The sequence below is a fragment of the Rhinoraja longicauda genome, chromosome 2, assembly GCF_053455715.1.
Source record: "Rhinoraja longicauda isolate Sanriku21f chromosome 2, sRhiLon1.1, whole genome shotgun sequence".
Classification (NCBI taxonomy): domain Eukaryota; kingdom Metazoa; phylum Chordata; class Chondrichthyes; order Rajiformes; family Arhynchobatidae; genus Rhinoraja; species Rhinoraja longicauda.
The window spans coordinates 76,132,872-76,154,734 of record NC_135954.1 but is presented as its reverse complement, the minus strand read 5'-3'; the positions used below and the strand labels follow the sequence as shown (position 1 = coordinate 76,154,734).

At 40.2% G+C, this 21,863-nt stretch overlaps 1 protein-coding gene across 1 annotated transcript in view; it reads left to right on the top strand.

Moving 5' to 3' along the window:
- LOC144605954 (dynein axonemal heavy chain 11-like) overlaps positions 1 to 21,863 on the top strand; it is a 261,975-nt gene that overhangs the window by 179,093 nt on the left and 61,019 nt on the right. Inside the window, exons 60-63 of the mRNA XM_078421667.1 lie at positions 119 to 301; positions 4,216 to 4,317; positions 11,162 to 11,296; positions 21,085 to 21,258. Of these exons, the coding sequence (XP_078277793.1) occupies positions 119 to 301; positions 4,216 to 4,317; positions 11,162 to 11,296; positions 21,085 to 21,258 (594 nt within the window). The remainder of the gene's footprint in view (positions 1 to 118; positions 302 to 4,215; positions 4,318 to 11,161; positions 11,297 to 21,084; positions 21,259 to 21,863) is intronic.

The following is a 21,863-nucleotide window of genomic DNA, read 5'->3' as shown; positions in this document are numbered from 1 at the left end:
ACTTTGTGCCTGCCTTTGTAGAGGAAGGTACATAAAACCTGCCAGATATTTTAAGAATCTAGTGTCTACTTTTTTTCACCGTAGTTCTGACTGCTGTGGATTTTGCTACTTCTCTCAGGTTGATGACCTCCTCCAAACTCTGATAAATTATGACAAGGAGCATATTCCTGAAAAGTCATTGAAGATCGTAAAAGAACAATATCTGCAGGATCCAGATTTCAATCCAGATCTGGTTCGCATGAAATCATTTGCTGCATCTGGTCTCTGTGCATGGGTCATTAATATCATTAAATTCTATGAGGTGAGAAATATTTAACAGGAGAATTGAAATTTTATTTTAGATAATACAAAATTCACAGAAAATCATAGTAAATGTTAAAATATTTCATAATAATTTTGCAACTATGCTAGTATCTTTTTGTGCAGGACTTAAATCCCCATCACACCAGCCACCCCCATTAAAAATAAATAAAAATTCTGTTTGGACAGCATGTAGCTGCAGAAGGAGCTATGATATTTAGTCATTTTACCAATTACGCACTTCTAAAAGGTGAATTGATATAAATTTACACATTTATCTGGTTACAGGAATTTTACCCTAAGACTGGAAACCTTTAAAAGTCATTCCATTATTCAAGGGAGAAAAATAGCTTTTTAACAGACTCATTTTATTAATAACATTCTGAGTAAAATAATACCTTCAGGCACAAACTAAGTATGCAGCTGCAGTGCCCTCCATAATGTTTGGGACAAAGACTCCTCATTTATTTATTTGCCTCTGTACTCCACAATTTGAGATTTGTAATAGAAAAAAATCACATGTGGTTAAAATCCACATTGTCAGATTTTATTAAGGAGTATTTTTATACATTTTGGTTTCACCAATATTATGATGCCCTGAAATGGGGGGACTATGTATGTTTATACATAGTCCCCCCATTTCAGGGCATCATAATATTTGGGACACATGGCTTCACAGGTGTTTGTAATTGCTCAGGTGTGTTTAAATGCCTCCTTATTGCAGGTATAATAGAGCTCTCAGCACCTTGTCTTTCCTCCAGTCTTTCTATCACCTTTGGAAACTTTTATTGCTGTTTATCAACATGAGGACCAAAATTGTGCCAATGAAAGTCAAAGAAGCCATTATGAGACTGAGAAACAAGAATAAAACTGTTAGAAACATCAGCCAAACCTTAGGCTTACCAAAATCAACTGTTTGGAACATCATTAAGGAGAAAGAGAGCTCTGATGTGCTTACTAATCGCAAAGGGACTGGCAGGCCAAGAGAGACCTCCACAGCTGATGACAGAAGAATTCTCTCTATAATAAAGAAAAATCCCCAAACACCTGTCCGACAGATCAGAAAGACTCTTCAGGAGCCAAGTGTGGATTTGTCAATGACCACTGTCCGCAGACGACTTCATGAACAGAAATACAGAGGCTACACTGCAAGATGCAAACCACTGGTTAGCTGCAAAAATAGGATGGCCGGGTTACAGTTTGCCAAGAAGTACTTAAAAGAGCAACCACAGTTCTGGAACAAGGTCTTGTGGTCAGATGAGACAAAGATTAACATATCAGAGTGATGACAAGAGCAAAGAATGGAGGAGAGAAGGAATTGCCCAAGATCCAAAGCACACCACCTCATCTGTGAAACACAGTGTTGGGGATGTTATGGCCTGGGCATGTATGGCTGCTGATGGTAGTAGCATAATGAATTCAGAAGTGTATAGACACATCCTATCTGCTCAAGTTCAAACAAATGCCTCAAAACTCATTGGCCAGCGGTTCATTCTACAGCAAGACGATGATCCAAAACATACTGCTAAAGCAATAAAGGAGTTTTTCAAAGCTAATAAATGGTCAATTCTTGAGTGGCCAAGTCAATCACCCGATCTGAACCTAATTGCGCATGTCTTTTATATGCTGAAGAGAAAACTGAAAGGAACTAGCCCCCGAAACAAGCATCCGCTAAAGATGGCTGCAATACAGGCCTGGCAGAGCATCACCAGAGAAGACATCCAGCAACTGGTGATGTCCATGAATCACAGACTTCAAGCAGTCATTGCATGCAAAGGATATGCAACAAAATACAGAACATGACTACTTTCATTTACATGACATTGCTGTGTCCTAAACATTATGGTGCCCTGAAATGGGACTATGTATAAACACTGCTGTAATTTCTACATGGTGAAACCAAAATGTATAAAAATGGCCTTTATTAAAATCTGACAATGTGCACTTTAACCACATGTGATTTTTTTCTATTACAATTCTCAAATTGTGGAGTACAGAGGCAAATAAATAAATGATGGGTAGACTGAAGAAGGGTATCGACCCGAAACGTCACCCATTCCTTCTCTCCCGAGATGCTGCCTGACCTGCTGAGTTACTCCAGCATTTTGGGAATAAATAAATGATGGGTCTTTGTCCCAAACATTATGGAGGGCACTGTAGGTGTCAATTGATCAAGGAGCATGGATCCTTGAAGTGTAAATCTAACCTGACTAATGGAATATATTTTTAGGAGATTATTACAAGTGTGATTTGTGGGGGAGCTTTTGAATGTTATATAAAATGAAATTCCTCAAGACATTTGATAAAATTTTAGACAAGTGAAATGATCATGCTTTTAATTCTTCATGGGCTGTAAAGCACTTAGAAACATATTGAAGGTATCACAAAATGTTGGAGCAACTCAGCAGGTCAGGCAGCATCTATGAGAGAGGGTAAGGGTGACGTTTTGGGTCGACACCCTTCTTCAGACTGAAGAAGGGTCTCGACCCGAAACATCACCCTTTCCCTCTCTCCTAGATGCTGCCTGACCTGCTGAGTTGCTCCAACATTTTGTGATCCTTCGATTTGTACCAGCATCTGCAGTTATTTTCCTACACTAGAAGCATATTGAGGTTACAAAAGGTTCCAATTAATGCATCATTCCCTTTCTAGCACTATCCTGCCACCTCACAGTTGTTTCATAAATTGGGTGCTTTGTAGAGTGATAAAAGGACAATTGTACAATGCCAAGTACATGCCCTAATAGCATGAGCTGGTAAAAAATTATATTGCATTATTTGATTAGTGTGTTTGTTTCTATAACTTAAATGCTTATAAATGAGACTGAGATAACCATTTAAAAGATAATATATCCTCCTTTACATTGGTGAGATCAAGCGTAAATTAGGTGACCCTTTTGCCGATCACTTGCGCTTGGTTCACCAAGGCCTGCTCAATCTTCTGATGGTTAATCATTTTAACTCCACTTCCCATTGCCATATTGATCTTTCTGTCCTGAACCCCTTCCATTGCCAGAGTGAGGCCACTGCAAATCTGGAGTTACAGCACCTCAAATTCCACTTGCATTGCTTACAACCTAACGTTATGAACTTTGAATTTTCCAATTTTAGGAACTAGCTTACAAATAACCCTCGCCCTTCTTCCATCCTTATTTTTCCTCCCCATTCTCCCCCTTACTCCATCCCCTTCCACCTTAATTCCTTCCTCTTGCTTAACAATTCACACCTCTTCTATTGTTATCTCACACCTTTTTGTCTTTTCATCTCTGGCCATTCATTGTCCAACCATCTGTTTATCAAAATCACCCTCTCCTGTATCTAGCTATCACTTGCCAGGGTTTGTCATGTCTCCACTTTTCTTCCAGCTTGGATATTGTGCTCTAATTCCATTATTTTTTAAAATATTTACTTAAATAATATGCATCATTGAACAATCTAACAGTTTAAAGGTTTTCTGGCCTATCACCAGAAAACAAACTTGAAAACTGCCAGATAATTTAATGAAGAAGGTCTGAAGAAGGGTCTCAATCCGAAACGTCACCCATTCCTTCTCTCCAGAGATGCTGCCAGGCCCGCTGAGTTACTCCAGCATTTTGTGTCTATCTTCGATTTAAACCAGCATCTGCAGTTCTTTCCTACACAGATAGTTTAATGATGCAATTTGTTTTCTAATTGCTAAGAACCTGCGAACCAAGCACATTACTTCTGTACTCTTGTATTTAATGTACTTGTAAAAGCTGAAAAAAGGTTGAGAAAGCCAAAAAATCGTTATAGTTCATGAAAGGCTATCACTAGCATAGGCTAATAACACAGGAACAATAAACGTTCAAAGAAGTGGAAGTTGCTTGGAAGTTGCATATGTTTTGACAATGTTTTCTCATAGCAAGTTGCTGATTGAATTATTTGTCACTGCCAGGTGTACTGTGATGTGGAGCCAAAGCGCCAGGCGCTAACACAAGCCAATTCTGAGTTGGCAACAGCCACTGAAAAGCTGGAAATCATCAGAAAGAAACTTTCAGTAAGTACTTCAGAGTAAAACAATGTAAGGTATGCATAAATCTGGAATAAAGTACAGATTTAGTCAATCAGGTCTACTTCATCACCATTACATAGAAACATAGAAAATAGGTGCAGGAGGAGGCCATTCGGCCCTTTGAGCTAGCACCGCCATTCATTGTGATCATGGCTGATCATCCACAATCAGTAACCTGTGCCCAACTTCTCCCCATATCCCTTGATTCCATTAGCCCCCAGAGCTCTATCTAACTCTCTCTTAAATTCATCCAGTGATTTGGCCTCCACTGCCCTCCTGGGCAGAGAATTCCATAAATTCACAACTCTCTGGGTGAAAAAGTTCCTTCTCACCTCAGTTTTAAATGGCCTCCCCTTTATTCTTGGTTCTGGACTCGCCCTACATCTAGCTTGTCCAGTCCTTTCATAATTTTATATGTCTCTATAAGATCCCCTCTCATCCTTCCAAACTCCAGTGAATACAAGCCTAGTTTTTTCAATCTTTCCTCGTATCCCAGGGATGGCGTTTTTCAGGAATCTAATATTTAGGAAGAAAACAACCAAACAGATGCAGAAGATGAAATGGTAGAAATTCATCCTTGGTTACATGTAATAGACATGCAATGTAGCAGTCTATGCAAGTTGTACTTTTTTTCTGAGTGTTTTACTTGTATTCATAAGGTATTGGATTATTATTGTCATGTGTACTGAGATACAGTGAAAAACTTTTTCGCTTACTATTCAGGAAAATCACACCTTACATGAGTACATTGGGTAGTGCAAAAGAGAACATAAATAGAGTGCCGAATATGGTGTTACAGAGAAAGTACAGATAAATAAAAGTGCAAGGACTGCATCAAAGTAAATTGGAAGATCGGGTAATCATTCTGAGTAAACCCAACACTTTCTATTCATTATTTTGATTAGATTAGAAACCATGGCTGCAAACAAGTTTCCCAGAAATCAATGGTATGACTGAAAAATATATCTTCATATTTTTCTTATGATGCCATGGTACCTTACTTTTCATGTGTGTTCCCAGGAATGAGCGAACCAATGGAATTGGTTCAGTCTGAAGAAGGGTCTCGACCCGAAACGTCACCCATTCCTTCTTTCCTGAGATGCTGCCTGACCCAGTTACTCCAGCATTTTGTGTCTACCTATGGTTCTAAAAAAGGTCATTTCTCCACTGTTTAGTTCAGTCATGAATCAGGGATTCTCATTGATTATTTCAAAGAGGCCTTAAAGACATAAGCAAATCCTCTGTTTATTCTTTGGTATCTGTCCTGAAATAGCTTGGAAGAGAGTGTTTGTTTCACATCTGGCGTTTGGCAGGTGAACAATGTCTTCTGCCATTTGAAGTTGACTGAGTATAAATAGGCCTTTGACGCTGAAGACATTGGCTTGGGAGAGACCACTGACATTTGTTTGCTTGGCCTGCCAATGGTTTTGGAGAATTTTGCTGAGATAGCATTGACTCAAAGCACTCACAAGTTCAGACATCATTGTTGCAAGGTGGATCCATTGACTTTGTGTTCACTGAGACCTTGATCTCTGGACATTTTACTTCAGATAGCAAAAGGCTGTGCTAACATGCAGTAGGTGATGGAAAATTTCCTCGTTGAAGACTGTCTTTGTTGAGAAGTGACTTCTGACAGGAAGTGGTTCATGCTGTTGGGGTCTCATCATGGACTTTTATTATCAGAAGATGGTGCTGTGCAGTGGGGGCAGATTGATAAAATTTGTTTTTTGGATACTAACTGTAAGACCCACCATCCTCATGCTACAGTGAATATGTTGACAATGCTCTGCCATATTCAGCCATTGAACAGAATACTCGAGAGCAGCTGCTTTTGTGCATGTTCGGAGGATAAGCTGCAAGTCGTCAACTGGAGAGGTGTTATACTGTGTGGAAGTGTACTGCAGGCAATCTTTTGATTAACGTTAATAATGAACAGATGTTGACAAGAGAAGTTTATTTGTATTTTCAGGATAATGTTGAAGGACAATGATCTAGACTTTACAGATGGTAATACTGATACAACTGTTAAAATGTTGATTATCTAAGGAATGCATATAGGTATAATTATGATGCATCATCGCAGTGTGTAATCTCCACAGATAATCACAGCTCTTCAGTTTTACCGTCAAGGTCTTGGTGACTAAATTAGGTCAGGTATAGCTGAGTCATAGATGTTTTTGTCTTTATGTAAGAAGCATATGCATAACAGAAATTTTATCTTTTATGGATTTGAACTAATTTTTCTTTTTTTTTTGCCATGGGAGCAATCATCCATGAAGCATGATCTGCATCCACTATTTCCATGTTCTTCTGATCACATCCTGTTTTGTGAGCTCAAAGGCCTTTTGCACACTGAGGATGGGAACTGGGGCTCCTGATCATATAATGCAGTCAAAACAATGTGACAATTAAATTAATGTAGTGTGACCAGCAGCATCAGTTGAAACAGATAAAGTGTTTATAATTGTTTGCATTTTGTTATTGATTCTTATTTAACTAAATCTTAGTGAAAGCAAACCAGCCACTTAAATGTGGCTATTTCTGGGCCCTACCATCACCAATCACCACCACTCTCACTATCACCTCCAAGCCCTTCTGCGTGATTTATTCTGGTATTTCTGGTGCTTTCAATAGTTGTTTCAAATTTCAAAATGTTTCAAGGGATTGGTATATCAACTTCTGAGCAAACCATTCCTATTCATAAATGGGTGAATTGGTGCAATATCCTCTTGAGAGAGCATGTCGCCCAGAGGACAGAATGCTGCTTGAAGAAGGGGATAGAGGGGATGAAGGAGATTACAACATGCATTTCGAAAAATCATTTCCAAAATCACTAGCATTACGACTATTATTTCACATTGCAATTATAAAGGACACTGGTAAATTGGACAGTATTATACATTTTTAGCCATGTTATTTGTGAAATAACATCAGTATCAGCATGCCTCCATTTAATGGTGTTAAGAATTACTACATTACGAATGGATGCTCCATTGATGTCCTGGATCACCAACTACCTGGCTGGACGAACACAATATGTCATGCTACAGAACAGTGTCTCGGACATGGTAGTGAACAAAACAGGGGACCCACAGGGAATGGTTCTCTCTCCCTTTCTGTTCACCATCTACACCTCGGACCTCAGATATAACTCGGACTCCTGTCAGCTACAGAAGTTTTCAGATTAATCTGCAATTGTAGGCTGCATCAGTGAAGGGAGGAAAGCTGAATACAGAGGTGTAGTCAACGACTTTGTTGAGTGATGTGGCTGAATCTATTCAACTGCAGCTCAACACCGACAAGATGAAGGAGTTAATGGTGAACTTTAACATAGAAACATGGAAACATAGAAAATAGGTGCAGGAGGAGGCCATTTGGCCCTTTGAGCCAGCATAGCCATTCATTGTGATCATGGCTGATCCTCCACAATCAGTAATCTGTGCCTGCCTTCTCTCCATTTGCCTTGATTCCACTAGCCCCTAGAGCTCTATCTAACTCTCTTTTAAATTCATCCAGTGAATTGGCCTCCACTGCCTTATGTGGCAGAGAATTCCACAAATTCACAACTCTCTGGGTGAAAAAGTTCCTTCTCACCTCAGTTTTAAATGGCCTCCCCTTTATTCCGCAGTCTGTGGCCCCTGGTTCTGGATCCCCCATCATTGGGACCATTTTTCCTGCATCTAGCTTGTCCAGTTATTTTATAATTTTATACGTCTCTATAAGATCCCTTCTCATCCTTCTAAACTCCAGTGACTACAAGCCCAGTCTTTCCAATCTTTCCTCATATGACAGTCCCGCCATCCCGGGGATTAACCTCGTGAACCTAAGCTGCACTGCCTCAATAGCAAGGATGTCCTTCCTCAAATTAGGAGACCAAAACCGCACACAATACTCCAGATGTGGTCTCACCAGGGCCCAATACTGCAGAAGGACCTCTTTGCTTCTGTACTCAAATCCTCTCGTTATGAAGGCCAACATGCCATTAGCTTTCTTCACTGCCCACTGTACCTGCATGCTTACTTTCAGTGACTGATGTACAAGGACACCCAGGTCTCGTTGCAGTTTCCCTTTACCTAACCTGATACCATTGAGATAATAATCTGCCTCCTTATTTTTGCCGCGGAAGTGGATAACCTCACATTTATCTACTTTATACTTCATCTGCCATGCATCAGCCCATTCACTCAACCTGTCCAAGTCAACCTGCAACTTCCTAACCTCCTCTTCGCAGTTCACATTGCCACCCAGCTTTGTGTCATCTGCAAACTTGCTAGTGTCACTTCTAATTTCATCATCCAAATCATTAATATATATTGTAAATAGTTGCGGCTCCAGCACCGAGCTTTGCGGCACTCCACTCGCCACCACCTGCCATTCTGAAAAGGACCTGTATAATCCTACTCTTTACTTCCTGTCTGCCAACCAATTCTCTATCCATGTCAATACCCTACCCCTAACACCATGTGCTCTAATTTTGCTCACCAATCTCCAGTGTGGGACCTTATCAAAGGCTTTCTGAAAGTCCAGATACACTACATCTCCTGGCTCGCCTTCATCCATTTTACTTGTCATATCCTTGAAAAACTCCAGAAGATTAGTCAAGCAGGATTTGCCCTTCATAAATCAATGCTGACTTGGACCAATCCTTTTACTGCTATCCAAATGCGCCGTTATTACCTCTTTAATAATTGACTCCAGCAGCTTCCCCACCACCAACGTCAGGCTAACTGGTCGATAATTCCCCGTTTTCTCTCTCGCTCCTTTCTTGAAAAGTGGGATAACATTAGGTACCCTCCAATCCACAGGAACTGATCTTGAATCTATAGGAGGTATCACAAAATGCTGGAGTAACTCAGCGGGTCAGGCAGCATCTCTGGAGAGAAGGAATGGGTGACGTTTCAGGTCGAGACCCTTCTTCAGACTGATGTCGGGGTGCAGGACAAAGAAAGGATATAGGTGGAGACGGGAAGACAGTGGGAGAGTAGGAGCGCAGGAGGAATCACAGAGGGGGAGCAGCAAGAGAGCATGTTGCTAAACTCTTGTTGAAGAGAGGAGGAGAATTTCTTCAAAGTAGACATACCTTGAGGAGAAATCACAGTGGAGCGGCAAGTTGTGTAGGAAAATAACTGCTGATGCTGGTACAAATCGAAGGTATCACAAAATGCTGGAGTAACTCAGCGGGTCAGGCAGCATCTATAGAACATCTATAGAACATTGGAAAATGATGACCAATGCGTCCATGATTTATAGAGCCACCTCGTTGATTACCCTGGGATGCAGACCATCAGGCCCTGGGGATTTATCAGCCTTCAGTCCCATCACTCTACCCAATACTATTTCTTGCTTAATGCAAATTTCTTTCAGTTCCTCTGTCTCCCTAGATCCTCTGTCCTCTAGAACATCTAGTACATTTAGGAGGAGAGGATCACCCCTGTCCCCTGTCTCCATCAATGGTGTGGATGTGCAGTTTACCAGGGAGTACAAATACCTTGGAGGGTACCTGGACAGTACCTGGAACGCTGAAGCCCTGTACAAGAAGGGACAGAGCCGGGTGTACTTTTTGAGAAGGCTCTGCTCCTTCAATGACTGCATTAAGATGCTGCAGATGTTCTACCAGTCGGTGGTAGCCAATGCCATTTTCTTCGCTAATGGGGCACCAGGGCAAAGGTCGCGGACGCTAATAGAATTAACAAACTCATCAGGATGGCTGGCTCCGTCCTGGGGATTGAGTTGGATTCATGGGAGGTGGTCTTCGAAGGGAGGATGGTCCTCAAACTGCGGAGCATCCTGGACAATACAACTCACCCCCTCCATGACACACTGGTCAACCTGAGGAGCACCTTCAGCAACAGACTGGTTTAACCAAGATGCAGGACAGAATGCCACAGGAGATCCTTCTTCCCTGTGGCTATCAAACTGTCCAACACCTCCCCGTTCTATCATGGGGTAGACTGAGACTGACTTCCCCCCCCCCCCCTCCCTCCCTCCCCAATCTTTGCACATCCCCAATCCTTTACACTCGTCACTTTAATTTCATGTTTCATGTATTTTGTGTTTCTATGACTATCGTATCGTATTTCACCTGCATGTAAACTGATAGGAAAACATGATCTAATGTGGTGTCAGATAACTAGGTTCACTACTGTGCTGTATGCGAGATAAAACAGCAACTACATTTGGTTTTCATTTCCTTGGGTTGAGTTTGAAATTGTGATTTAGTGTAATTCGTGAAAATAGAGCATATAATTTAACTGCACTCAAACATTTATCACTCCAAAGGTAGGATGCATGTTTACCTCACATTCTTATTTCTTTGAACTTTATTATTTATTTATTCCTATTTAAATTTTCCCTGCTATAATGAAATATAAAGGAAAATGAAATCAAGTTGTCCAAAGTCTCAAACTCTAAATGGTCTAGAATTCAATATTTGCTTCAACAGCAATTAAACTTAATCTTTTTGTCATCAACAATGTATGCTACAGTGGTGCAGCTGGTAGAGCTGTCTTCTCGCAGCGCCAGAGACCCAAGTTCGAGCCTGACCTCGGGTGCTGTCAGTGTGGAGTTTGCACATTCTTCCTGTGACTATGTGGGTTTTCTCTGGTGCTCCAGTCTCCTCCCACATCCACCCACATCCCAGAGATGCATGGGTTTGTAGGTTAATTGACCTCTGCAAATTGCCCCCAGAGTGCAAGAGTGGATTAGATGAGAAAGTGAAATCATTTAGAATTAGTGGGAATGTGTAATCAATGATTGACATGGACTCATAGGGTCTGTTTCCATGCTGTATCTCTGAACTAAACTTGATTTTCTTTTTGTCTGTGTACAGGATCTCGATGTTAATATATGCCGACTCAAGACAAGTTTTGAAAGAGCTACAACAGAAAAGATACGATGTCAAGATGAAGTAAATCGGACCAGCAGGACAATTGAACTAGCAAATAGACTTGTCAAGGGACTTGAGGTAAGATAGCATCTTCAGCAATCAGAAATCAGAGAGAAGTTCAAAGAAATTTACTCCGTTGATCTATTCCATGTACTCTTTGCAGAAATAAATCCAATTGTCTGTTTAGTGTTTATCCAATATATATGGGCGGCATGGTAGCGCAGCGGTAGAGTTGCTGCTTTACAGCGAATGCAGCGCCGGAGACTCAGGTTCGATCATGACTACGGGTGCTGCACTGTAAGGAGTTTGTACGTTCTCCCCGTGACCTACATGGGTTTTCTCCGAGATCTTCGGTTTCCTCCCACACTCCAAAGACGTACAGGTATGTAGGTTCATTGACTGGGTAGATGTAAAAATTGTCCCTAGTGGGTGTAGGATAGTGTTAATGTGCGGGGATCGCTGGGCGGCGCGGACTTGGTGGGCCGAAAAGGCCTGTTTCCGCGCTGTATATATATGATATGATATGATATGATATGATTATCATCATCAAAGGCAGTCATTACCCAGTGATTCGTGGGATGAACAACACTGCAAGGCAATGTCCTTGGGCTATTTCATATTTTCCTGAGGATGTTGAAAATTAATTGTTTTAAAAAGGATGTGGAATTAGGCCGAGTGCAGTGCGAGTACACACTGACCTGGGCAGCATAGATGCTAATAGTTTTAACACCAGACTCATTGGCAATGCTGCTGGTCAGCTCTTTTTCTTAAATAGGCAGGAAATTACACTGGAGATGGCCAACAGACAGGAGCCAAATTACATGTAGCAGGAAACTGTGGGACAGCACCGTACAGAGGCTTAGTGGATGCCAAGTATCAAACTTGGATATATCTTGTGAGTTGTGAGGTTAGGAGGGAACTTGGGACACTGGAGGCCAAAAACTTTCCTTACAGGACCCATAAAAGAACACATATGCTTCTGATTTTATTGGAGAGTAATATAAAAAAAGCTTTTCCTCTTTCATTATCTGTCTCTGAATAAAAATCTCAACTAGTATGCCACTTGAGGTACAGCTGAAATTTGGTGCTAAATGATATCCAGAATCCTTAATCAGCATTGTTTAATAACATGCCCTGATGAATTTGCTGCAGTGACCTCATTGTCTGTTTTCTGGAATAAGGTGAAGTTGCAGATATGGATTATCTATTGTAAAGTGTCCTGCTTTGGCTCAGTGTCTATGCTTTGTCCATTGAAGCACCTTGGGATGTTTTGTTTCAACCCTGGCATTTTGTTTTATTATTTATCTACATCTTTAGATGTGGCAAGGTGTCATATGAAATCAATAAATCTTAACTTGTTATTTTACTAGAATAGCAAAAATACTTCTTCCCTTAATGCAGTGTTTCTCAACCGGGGTTCCCTGGAACACTAGGGTTCCCCTAGAGGTCGCTAGAGGTTCCACGAGAAATAGCCACTAATCATTTCGAACCAGATAAAATGTACTTTTTAAAAGTTGAGTATTGCTTGCAAATCTGAAAAGGTTGGGTGAAAATTCTTGGTTATTCATTCAGTATATGCGCGCCACCGATTTTCCAGCAACTGGTGGTTCGGCACCTCCTTAAATCCGGACAAAATTACGAGAGCCCACTTGAAATCCCCCTGCCCTGGAAGTTTTCCTCGAAAATGTGGAACCTAGGCTGAGCAAGGCAGCCAATCTCGACCTTATCGGGCCTTCCACGTCCGATCGGTGGGTTGAATTTGCAACCTGCGGCCAGAGCACTGGAACTCCAGCCCAGCTGGAGCCAGCACATCTATCCCCATAGCCGACTTCCTTGGCCGGCTTTGCAGGCCGGTATCTCGGCCCCCCCAGCAGCCTAGGTGGACCGTTCAGGTACCGTTGTACCCTTCTCGGAGCCCGTGACCTCTTTTGGTCAGATAAAATGGATAAACCAGCAAAGCTCTGGAACCAAGAGTGCCAGGAAATCAGTGGTGGAACTGTAATGAGTAAATATTAAATTTAAGTGCAAGATTATATAACTATATTAGTTAATTAAGACGGAGCTAAAATATAAAACAGAGCAGAAAAGCCAATTACCACCTTTTTGGGCTGATTATCAATTAATGTGCGAATTTACTTCAACAAGTACTTCAATATGTACTTTAATAAGCAAGATGACATTATACTCTAAATTACTGCAATTAGTGGTCATATGTGGGTTTGTTTTCCCTAGGACTAGAACCAATGTAGAGCAGAAATGCACATCCTTGCTAATCAAATGTAAATGTATTTTTGAGTCATTTTTGTGTCTAATTTCATTTTCGTAATTTCATTATACACGTACGGCATTTTCATGGAAAATTCTTGGGTATTATAAAGTCTTCAACCTGTTATATCATTTTAAAGTATAATATTAAAAATAGGGAATATATTTAGTGACATCCATACGACGCCAGTGTGAAATGGCCTTTAATGGTCAGTGGACAGGAGCTGTACATGATAAATTTTTATGGAGGGGTTCCCTGAGACATGAAAATTATTTCAAAGTTTCCGCAAGGGTAAAAAGGTTGAGAAACGCTGTCTTAATGTGTAATTATGGATTAATATTTATGTGGGGCTTAAATGTCTATGCCCTGCAAAAAAACTTGTGTTATGCTTGATGACAAAACTTCAAATTAATTTTGCAGCCTTTGCCCTCTTTATAGCAGTTAATTATGCTCAAATCAAAACTAATCTGTGCATGCTTGGTATTGCATACGCACCTTCAGATGCAGTGACAAAAATCCCACGCTGAGTATGGGTATCCAATAGAATTAATTTTTAGTCAGTATTATTAATTATAGGTGCAATAATTTTGCCATAAATTTGATGGTATAGTCACATTCTGTTCAGTGTACATTATTTACAGAATAACACAATTTGAACACTGATAAATTTAATAATGTGACTAATTTGTTTAGATTAGAATGGCAGACTACTAATGACATAGTATTAATTATGGAGCTCGTTTGAAAGACATAGTGCATTTAAAGCCTTTCAATGATTCCAAGACAGATGACTTTGTCTATATATCATAGCAAAGCATTTGGTTAATAAATCATATGGAAGGACCCCAGTATATATTTAATCATTAACTTACTTCCAGGCCGAACAGCTGCTGAAAATTAGAAAGGGTCACCTTAGACTAAATTACATTACGTGTAATCTATAACACATTAGGATGAAATTATAGTGATTTTTAACTGTCGGGAAATTTATTGCAAGACATGAAATAGCTCCTAACCCCTTGTTGCAAAAGTGTCATTAAAGATAAATTATGTAAAGATGGTATGTTAAAATTATTACTGCTCTAACTAGAATCTAAATTAATGATTAGTGAATATTTCCACCAAACTTTCAAAGCCATGTACAAGATCAACATGTGCACTTTATTAGTTGTTACCATGGAACAAAAATGAAGAGGATAGTTTAACTAAAATATTTGTTTTACAGTAAATACAATCATTGCAGGATTATTCGTTATTAAATATTGTGATGAGCAATTAAGCATGCATTTTGTTTGGAACTAAATAAGCAATTGACTAAATCGGTATTTTCCAGGATGTTTACATATCACATTTACCTATTTTCACCATACATTTCAGATTTTGAATACCATCATGGATATCTTCCATCTTTCTGTGCATATATCCAGAATTTATGCTGTACTGTGATCTATAATTTCAAACAAAATACCCGGTACTTATAAATTAAATATTTTATTTCTTTGTTAATGCAGCACAGAGTGCTGTTCTGCTATCTGCAGAATAGGAAAGTTAGAATCGTGCTGGGATAAAACACGACTTTGAAAATACATGTAGCAAGTAGCATGCAGATCAGTTTGGCAGACTAGTGCTTCTATGTAGAAAGAAAGTCATTATTTTAGTGAGTGGATGAACTTAGAGGTTTTTAGCGTTTGAACTCTTTCTAAAATTCAAGTTTTGCTGTTGGCATTTAGCATTTCACTTTGACAATAGCTTGTCGTTCCCCATTGTTAGTTGTTGGTAAACAAATTCCCTGGTTCTAGCAGTTGCATATTCAATTCAAAGGGTAGAAAGAACTGGTTACTAGGTCAGCAGAAGCTGGTTCAACTCTATGGAATGTTAACTTGTATAAATATAGTATATATATGGAAGTTATTTGTCAATACATGCAGGCGATAACAGAGTATAGTATGAAACTCAGGATTTTGATAAGTGGTGAATTACAGTGTAGTAAAGGCCAGTGTGTTTAATGGTCATATATACCAGGATCTTGCTCCAACTTTTATCAATTTCATTGTCCCGGTTCCACCGCATTTGACAATGAAATATTCTTGACACACACTCACTGCACTGTTATCCACCGCTGAACAAAATCCTGAGTTTCATACTCTGAAGCAGCTGTAATCTCTGTTACTTACTGCCTGCATTGACAAATAACCCCTATATTTATACGTTAACATTCCATTGAGTTGATCCTGATGGTCCCGATGTTGCCTACTTTGCATTGGTGAGACCAAGCATAGACTTGGCGACTGTTTGGCTGATCATTTATACTCGGTCCACCAAGTACTGCTGGATCACCTGGTTGCTGACCATTTTAATTCCTCTTCCTATTTCCTTACTGAATTTTCTGTCCTGGGGCCACAGCAAACTGGAGGAATAGCACCTCATATTCCACTTGAGTAGCTTACAATCCAACGGTATGAACAATGAGTTCTCCAATTTTAGGTATCTACACCCACCCCTCCCCTTCCTTCCCCACTAACTCTATTACCTAATGCAGAAATGTATATAATTATTGAAATTTATAAGGTATCACAAAATGCTGGAGTAACTCAGCAGGTCAGGCAGCATCTAAGAGAGAGCGAATGGATGGCGTTTCGGGTCGAGACCCTTCTTCAGACTGATGTCAGGGGGGCAGGACAAAGAAAGGATATAGGTGGAGACAGGAAGACAGTGGGAGAACTGGGAAGGGGGAGAGGAAGAGAGGGACAGAGGGACTATCTAAAGTTGAAGTCGATGTTCATACTGCTGGGCTGTAGGCTGCCTAAGCGAAATATGAGCAAAATAATAGGTGGAGACAGAAAGACAGTGGGATAACTGGGAAGGGGGAGGGGAAGAGAGGAACAGAGGAACTATCTAAAGTTGGAGAAGTCACTGTTCATACCGTTGGGCTGTAGGCTGCTCAAACAAAAAAATTATAAAGTAACTTACTTTTGAGTGTAGAAAATAATGTTTGCTCTAACATATCCTATGATGCCGCATTACTGAGCATAGTTGTCACCCAAATAGAGATAAACCTAGTATTATATATCACGATTTGGAGAAAAGGCTGCTTATATTAGCTTTCATAAGTACAGTTGTCGCTCAATCAAAAACCTTTGTCAAATTTACTAAATCAAAACTTTATTTTCTCAATGGAAAACACAACTTACTCAGAAGGAGTTTTTATTTCTTTAACATTCAATGGAGAACATCAATGTACGGAGGCCAATTGAAAATAGTTTCATTTGTTCCTTTATACAAGATCTAAGAAACGGGAGCAGGAAGGCCATGTGGTCCTTTGTGCTTAATCTTGCTTTCAGTAAGGTCATAGTTGATCTCTTACCTCAATACAAAAAATCCTGCACTAGCTACATATTCCTTACCATTAGTTTGACCTTAATGAGCAATATTAAAAATCATACTCGAGCTCTCTAAATACCCCAATAAATTGTTTTTAATGTTGCTCCAAAACATGTAACTAGGAAAAGAGGATGTAACTAGGAAAAGAGGATGTAACTAGGAAAATTGACAGGGGAGAGTCAGTAGATGTGGTGTCCCTCGACTTTCAGAAAGTCTTCGACAAGGTCCCACATAGGAGATTAGTGGGCAAAATTAGAGCACATGGTATTGGGGGTAGGGTACTGACTTGGATAGAAAATTGGTTGACAGACAGAAAGCAAAGAGTGGGGATAAATGGGTCCCTTTCGGAATGGCAGGCAGTGACCAGTGGGGTACCGCAAGGTTCGGTGCTGGGACCCCAGCTATTTACGATATACATTAATGACTTAGATGAAGGGATTAAAAGTACCATTAGCAAATTTGCAGATGATACTAAGCTGGGGGGTAGTGTGAATTGTGAGGAAGATGCAATAAGGCTGCAGGGTGACTTGGACAGGTTGTGTGAGTGGGCGGATACATGGCAGATGCAGTTTAATGTAGATAAGTGTGAGGTTATTCATTTTGGAAGTGAGAATAGAAAGGCAGATTATTATCTGAATGGTGTCAAGTTAGGAAGAGGGGATGTTCAACGAGATCTGGGTGTCCTAGTGCATCAGTCACTGAAAGGAAGCATGCAGGTACAGCAGGCAGTGAAGAAAGCCAATGGAATGTTGGCCTTCATAACAAGAGGAGTTGAGTATAGGAGCAAAGAGGTCCTTCTACAGTTGTACCGGGCCCTGGTGAGACCGCACCTGGAGTACTGTGTGCAGTTTTGGTCTCCAAATTTGAGGAAGGATATTCTTGCTATTGAGGGCGTGCAGCGTAGGTTCACTAGGTTAATTCCCGGAATGGCGGGACTGTCGTATGTTGAAAGGCTGGAGCAATTAGGCTTGTATACACTGGAATTTAGAAGGATGAGGGGGGATCTTATTGAAACATATAAGATAATTAGGGGATTGGACACATTAGAGGCAGGAAACATGTTCCCAATGTTGGGGGAGTCCAGAACAAGGGGCCACAGTTTAAGAATAAGGGGTAGGCCATTTAGAACGGAGATGAGGAAGAACTTTTTCAGTCAGAGAGTGGTGAAGGTGTGGAATTCTCTGCCTCAGAAGGCAGTGGAGGCCAGTTCGTTGGATGCTTTCAAGAGAGAGCTGGATAGAGCTCTTAAGGATAGTGGAGTGAGGGGGTATGGGGAGAAGGCAGGAACGGGGTACTGATTGAGAGTGATCAGCCATGATCGCATTGAATGGCGGTGCTGGCTCGAAGGGCTGAATGGCCTACTCCTGCACCTATTGTCTATTGTCTATTGTCTAAAATATGATTTAAAAAACTTTAAATTAATCAGTGAAAATTAAAGGAGCAATTTTATTGAAGCATGTTGGAGCTGTTTTTGGTCTTTTTTAAAGAGTTCATTATTTTAATTAGTAATGGTGAAATATAGAATAGCAATCATGGATCATGCAGGTTTAATAATACTTAATGACAGTACTTAATACTGTAAGAGTGTCAACTGCAGCTGTTTATAGTTGGAGTAATAAGTACTAGTTTGTCTCGATTAACCTAGCAACGAATAAAGATAAAATAATAAAAATATCTTAAGCTTCAACATGAATGGGCCAAATTGGCAGTCAGGTTTAGGGACCCAGCTTTAAGATGAATCAGTCATACATAATATTATAGACACAAAATGCTGGAGTAACTCAGCGGGACAGAAAGCATCTCTGGAGAGAAGGAATGGGTGACGTTTCGGGTCGAGACGCTTCTCTAGACTGATTTTGTGCCTATCTTCGATTTAAACCAGCATCTGCAGTTATTTCCTATACATAATATCATTCCTCCATACAAATCAAGCTCCCCTGGGATTTCTCAGTTCAAAAAAGTTTATGCGCTACTTTATATGAAGCATTTTAAACTGTTGCATTTTGGGAGGGTTTTTTCAGCCTCTAGAGACTAATAGGTTTTGGTACATTGGATTACTCTTCTGGGTGAACCTTAGGAAATCTACAAAAGTAACTCTGTCTTCCTGAACATTTCCAGCTATTGGAGCACAAGATTTTGCTCTATTGCAGGCGACAAGGTATCCCACTTTAGCTCATAACATAGTGAATAATCCAAGTACGATGTATAATTATGTTTGTAGTCGAGCATTTTTCACTTAGAATCATAGTCATAGAACAGGCCCTTTTAGGCAACTTGGCAAGTTGCTTAAATGAGCTAGACCCACTTGCCTGCCTCTGGCCCTTATTCCTTCAAACCTGTCAGTGACTTTTAAATGTTGTTGTTATTGTATCTGCCACTACCACTTCCTCTAGCAGCTCGTTCCATGTACACATCACCCTCTGTGTGGGATAATTACCTTTCAGGTCTCTTTTAAAATGTTTCTCCCCTCACCTTAAACCTATGTTCTCTAGTTATATATTCATTATTACCATAGGTAAAAGAGTGTGGCAATTCACCTTATCTGTGATGCCACTCATGATCTTACAAACCTATACCAGTTCACTCCTACACTTCCAGGAAGAAAAAGAACCAACCTATACAGCCTCTCCTTATATCTCAAGCCCTCCAGACCCAGTAACATTCACATAAATGTTTTTTCCAGTGTAATGACATCATTTCTACAGCACAGTAACTAGAACTGTACAAATGTGGTCTTACTAATATTCATGACAGCTGTAGCATTATATCCTAACTTCTGCACTCAATATTCTAAGCGACGCAGGCAAATGTGTCAAATGCCATCTTCTCAACTTTCATGGATCTATGGGCTTACACTCGGTCTCTCTGTTCTAAAACATTCCCCGGTACTTAGTTTAGTTTAGAGATACAGTGCGGAAACAGGCCCTTCGGCCCACCGAGTCCGCTTTGACCAGCTTATTAACACTATCCTACACACACTGCAGACAATTTTATATTTTATACCAAGCCAATTAACCTACAAACCTGTACGTCTTTGGAGTGTAGGAAGAAACCAAAGATCTCGGAGAAAACACGGGCAAGTCACGGGGAGAACATACAAACTCTGTACAGACAGCACCCACACTGTTAGTCTGGATTGAACCTGGGTCTCTGGCGCTGTAAGGCAGTAGCTCTACTGCTACACCACCGTGCACTGTTATTTATCGTGCAAATCCTACCCTGAGTGGCCTACCAAAATGCAACACCTCGTATTTATCTAACTAAAATTCCATCTGCTATTCCTCCACTCATCGGCCCAATTGATCTGTCTGAAGAAGGGTCTCGACCCGAAACGTCACCCATTCCTTCTCTCCAGAGATGCTGCCTGACCCACTGAGTTACTCCAGCTTTTTGTGACAACCCAATTGGAGATGAAAATGCAAAGTTGACAAATAATAATTCCCCTGGACTCATTGTTGCCATTTATATTGAAGGCTGCAATAACTAATATTTAAAATCACTTGGACCTGCAAATAAATGGTTTTTTTTATTGTCTCAAAATTTATATGTTTGAAAGACTAAAATACAATGCTCATCTACAAACATTCAAAACGATTAATGTAAAAATTAACAAATAAAACGCTCTGCTTACATTTGTCTCTGCAGCTGATTTCTCTCATTGAGTTCAATGGCTTCACTATATAGGCTCCAGGTACACCTCGTTCAGCAAGCAGGTTTCATGGCCTGACTCAGAGCTGCAATCTGTCATCTGCTCTAATAATGGGTGTATCTTGTCAGCTGATCTTTGCGATCCTACTGGGAGAATTTCCCTATGAAGTGCTTGGCTATGAAGAAATGTTAACACATGTTGGAAAAATAATCTTTGGTATTTTATGGGACTAATTTAGGTTTGTTAAGAAGAAAGTGCATAAAGAATTATATTGTAATGAATTAATACAACAAATGTTGTATGGAAATTAATAGATATCGTGTTTTCCATTTCCTTGACAATTATTTACAATGGTTTTCTTGTGCACTTGGGTGATCTTAGTAATTTTATTAACATTAACCACAATTAGACAGAGAGTATAATCCTTCAGTGTTAGCCTATGAAGAACCTCATAATAAAATAGTATAGATTTGTATGTTCCTTGTTAAAATTGTGATAGTTTAGTCATTGATTAATCCTGCCCTATTCTGTATTTAAATGGATAATACATTGCAAAATTTATTTCCTCAGTCAGAAAATGTTCGTTGGGCCCATTCTGTTCAGTTCTTTGAAGCTCAAGAGAAGACTTTATGTGGAGATGTGTTGCTGACAGCTGCATTTGTATCGTATGTGGGGCCCTTTACGAAAGGATATCGGCAAGAATTAGTAGAGAGAATGTGGCTTCCTTTTCTCAAATCTTTGCAGGTATGATTTTTTTGTTCTCCCTTTTTTATTTCCCCTATTGTATAATACATGTTGTGATCATATGGTACCAGATACCCTGTAATTATTGTCGCAATATGCTTCTTTCAATATCTGGTGACACGTCTAAACTAAAAGTTCTGTTCCACAACAGCCTTGAACACAGCGGGCCAGCCAGCCACTTCCATCACTGCCACTGGGTATATCCTGTCCCACTGACTCGGTGGGTCCAACAGAGTATGATGGGATTTGTGTGTAGGGCAGATTAGCAGTATGCTGATAGGACAGAGAAGACCATAGAGTTAACAGCATTGTCATCCAGATCTTTACTATAGATGATAACAACAGTGGACCTCGCATCAATCCTCATGATTCCCCCTTATTTCCAATCTAAATACCAACCCACCACCACTATACTTTGACTCCTCTCACCAAGCCAATTTTGTGTCTACCTGACTAGTTCACCATGCATCACAGGCGATCTAACCTTCCGGACTAGCCAATCATGCAGGACTTTTTCCATTAGCACCAAAGGGATGGCAGTGAGTAAGATGGGCCTAAAATTATTGTGCTATCGTGTACCGGTTTGGCTGTGATTCAGGAACAAA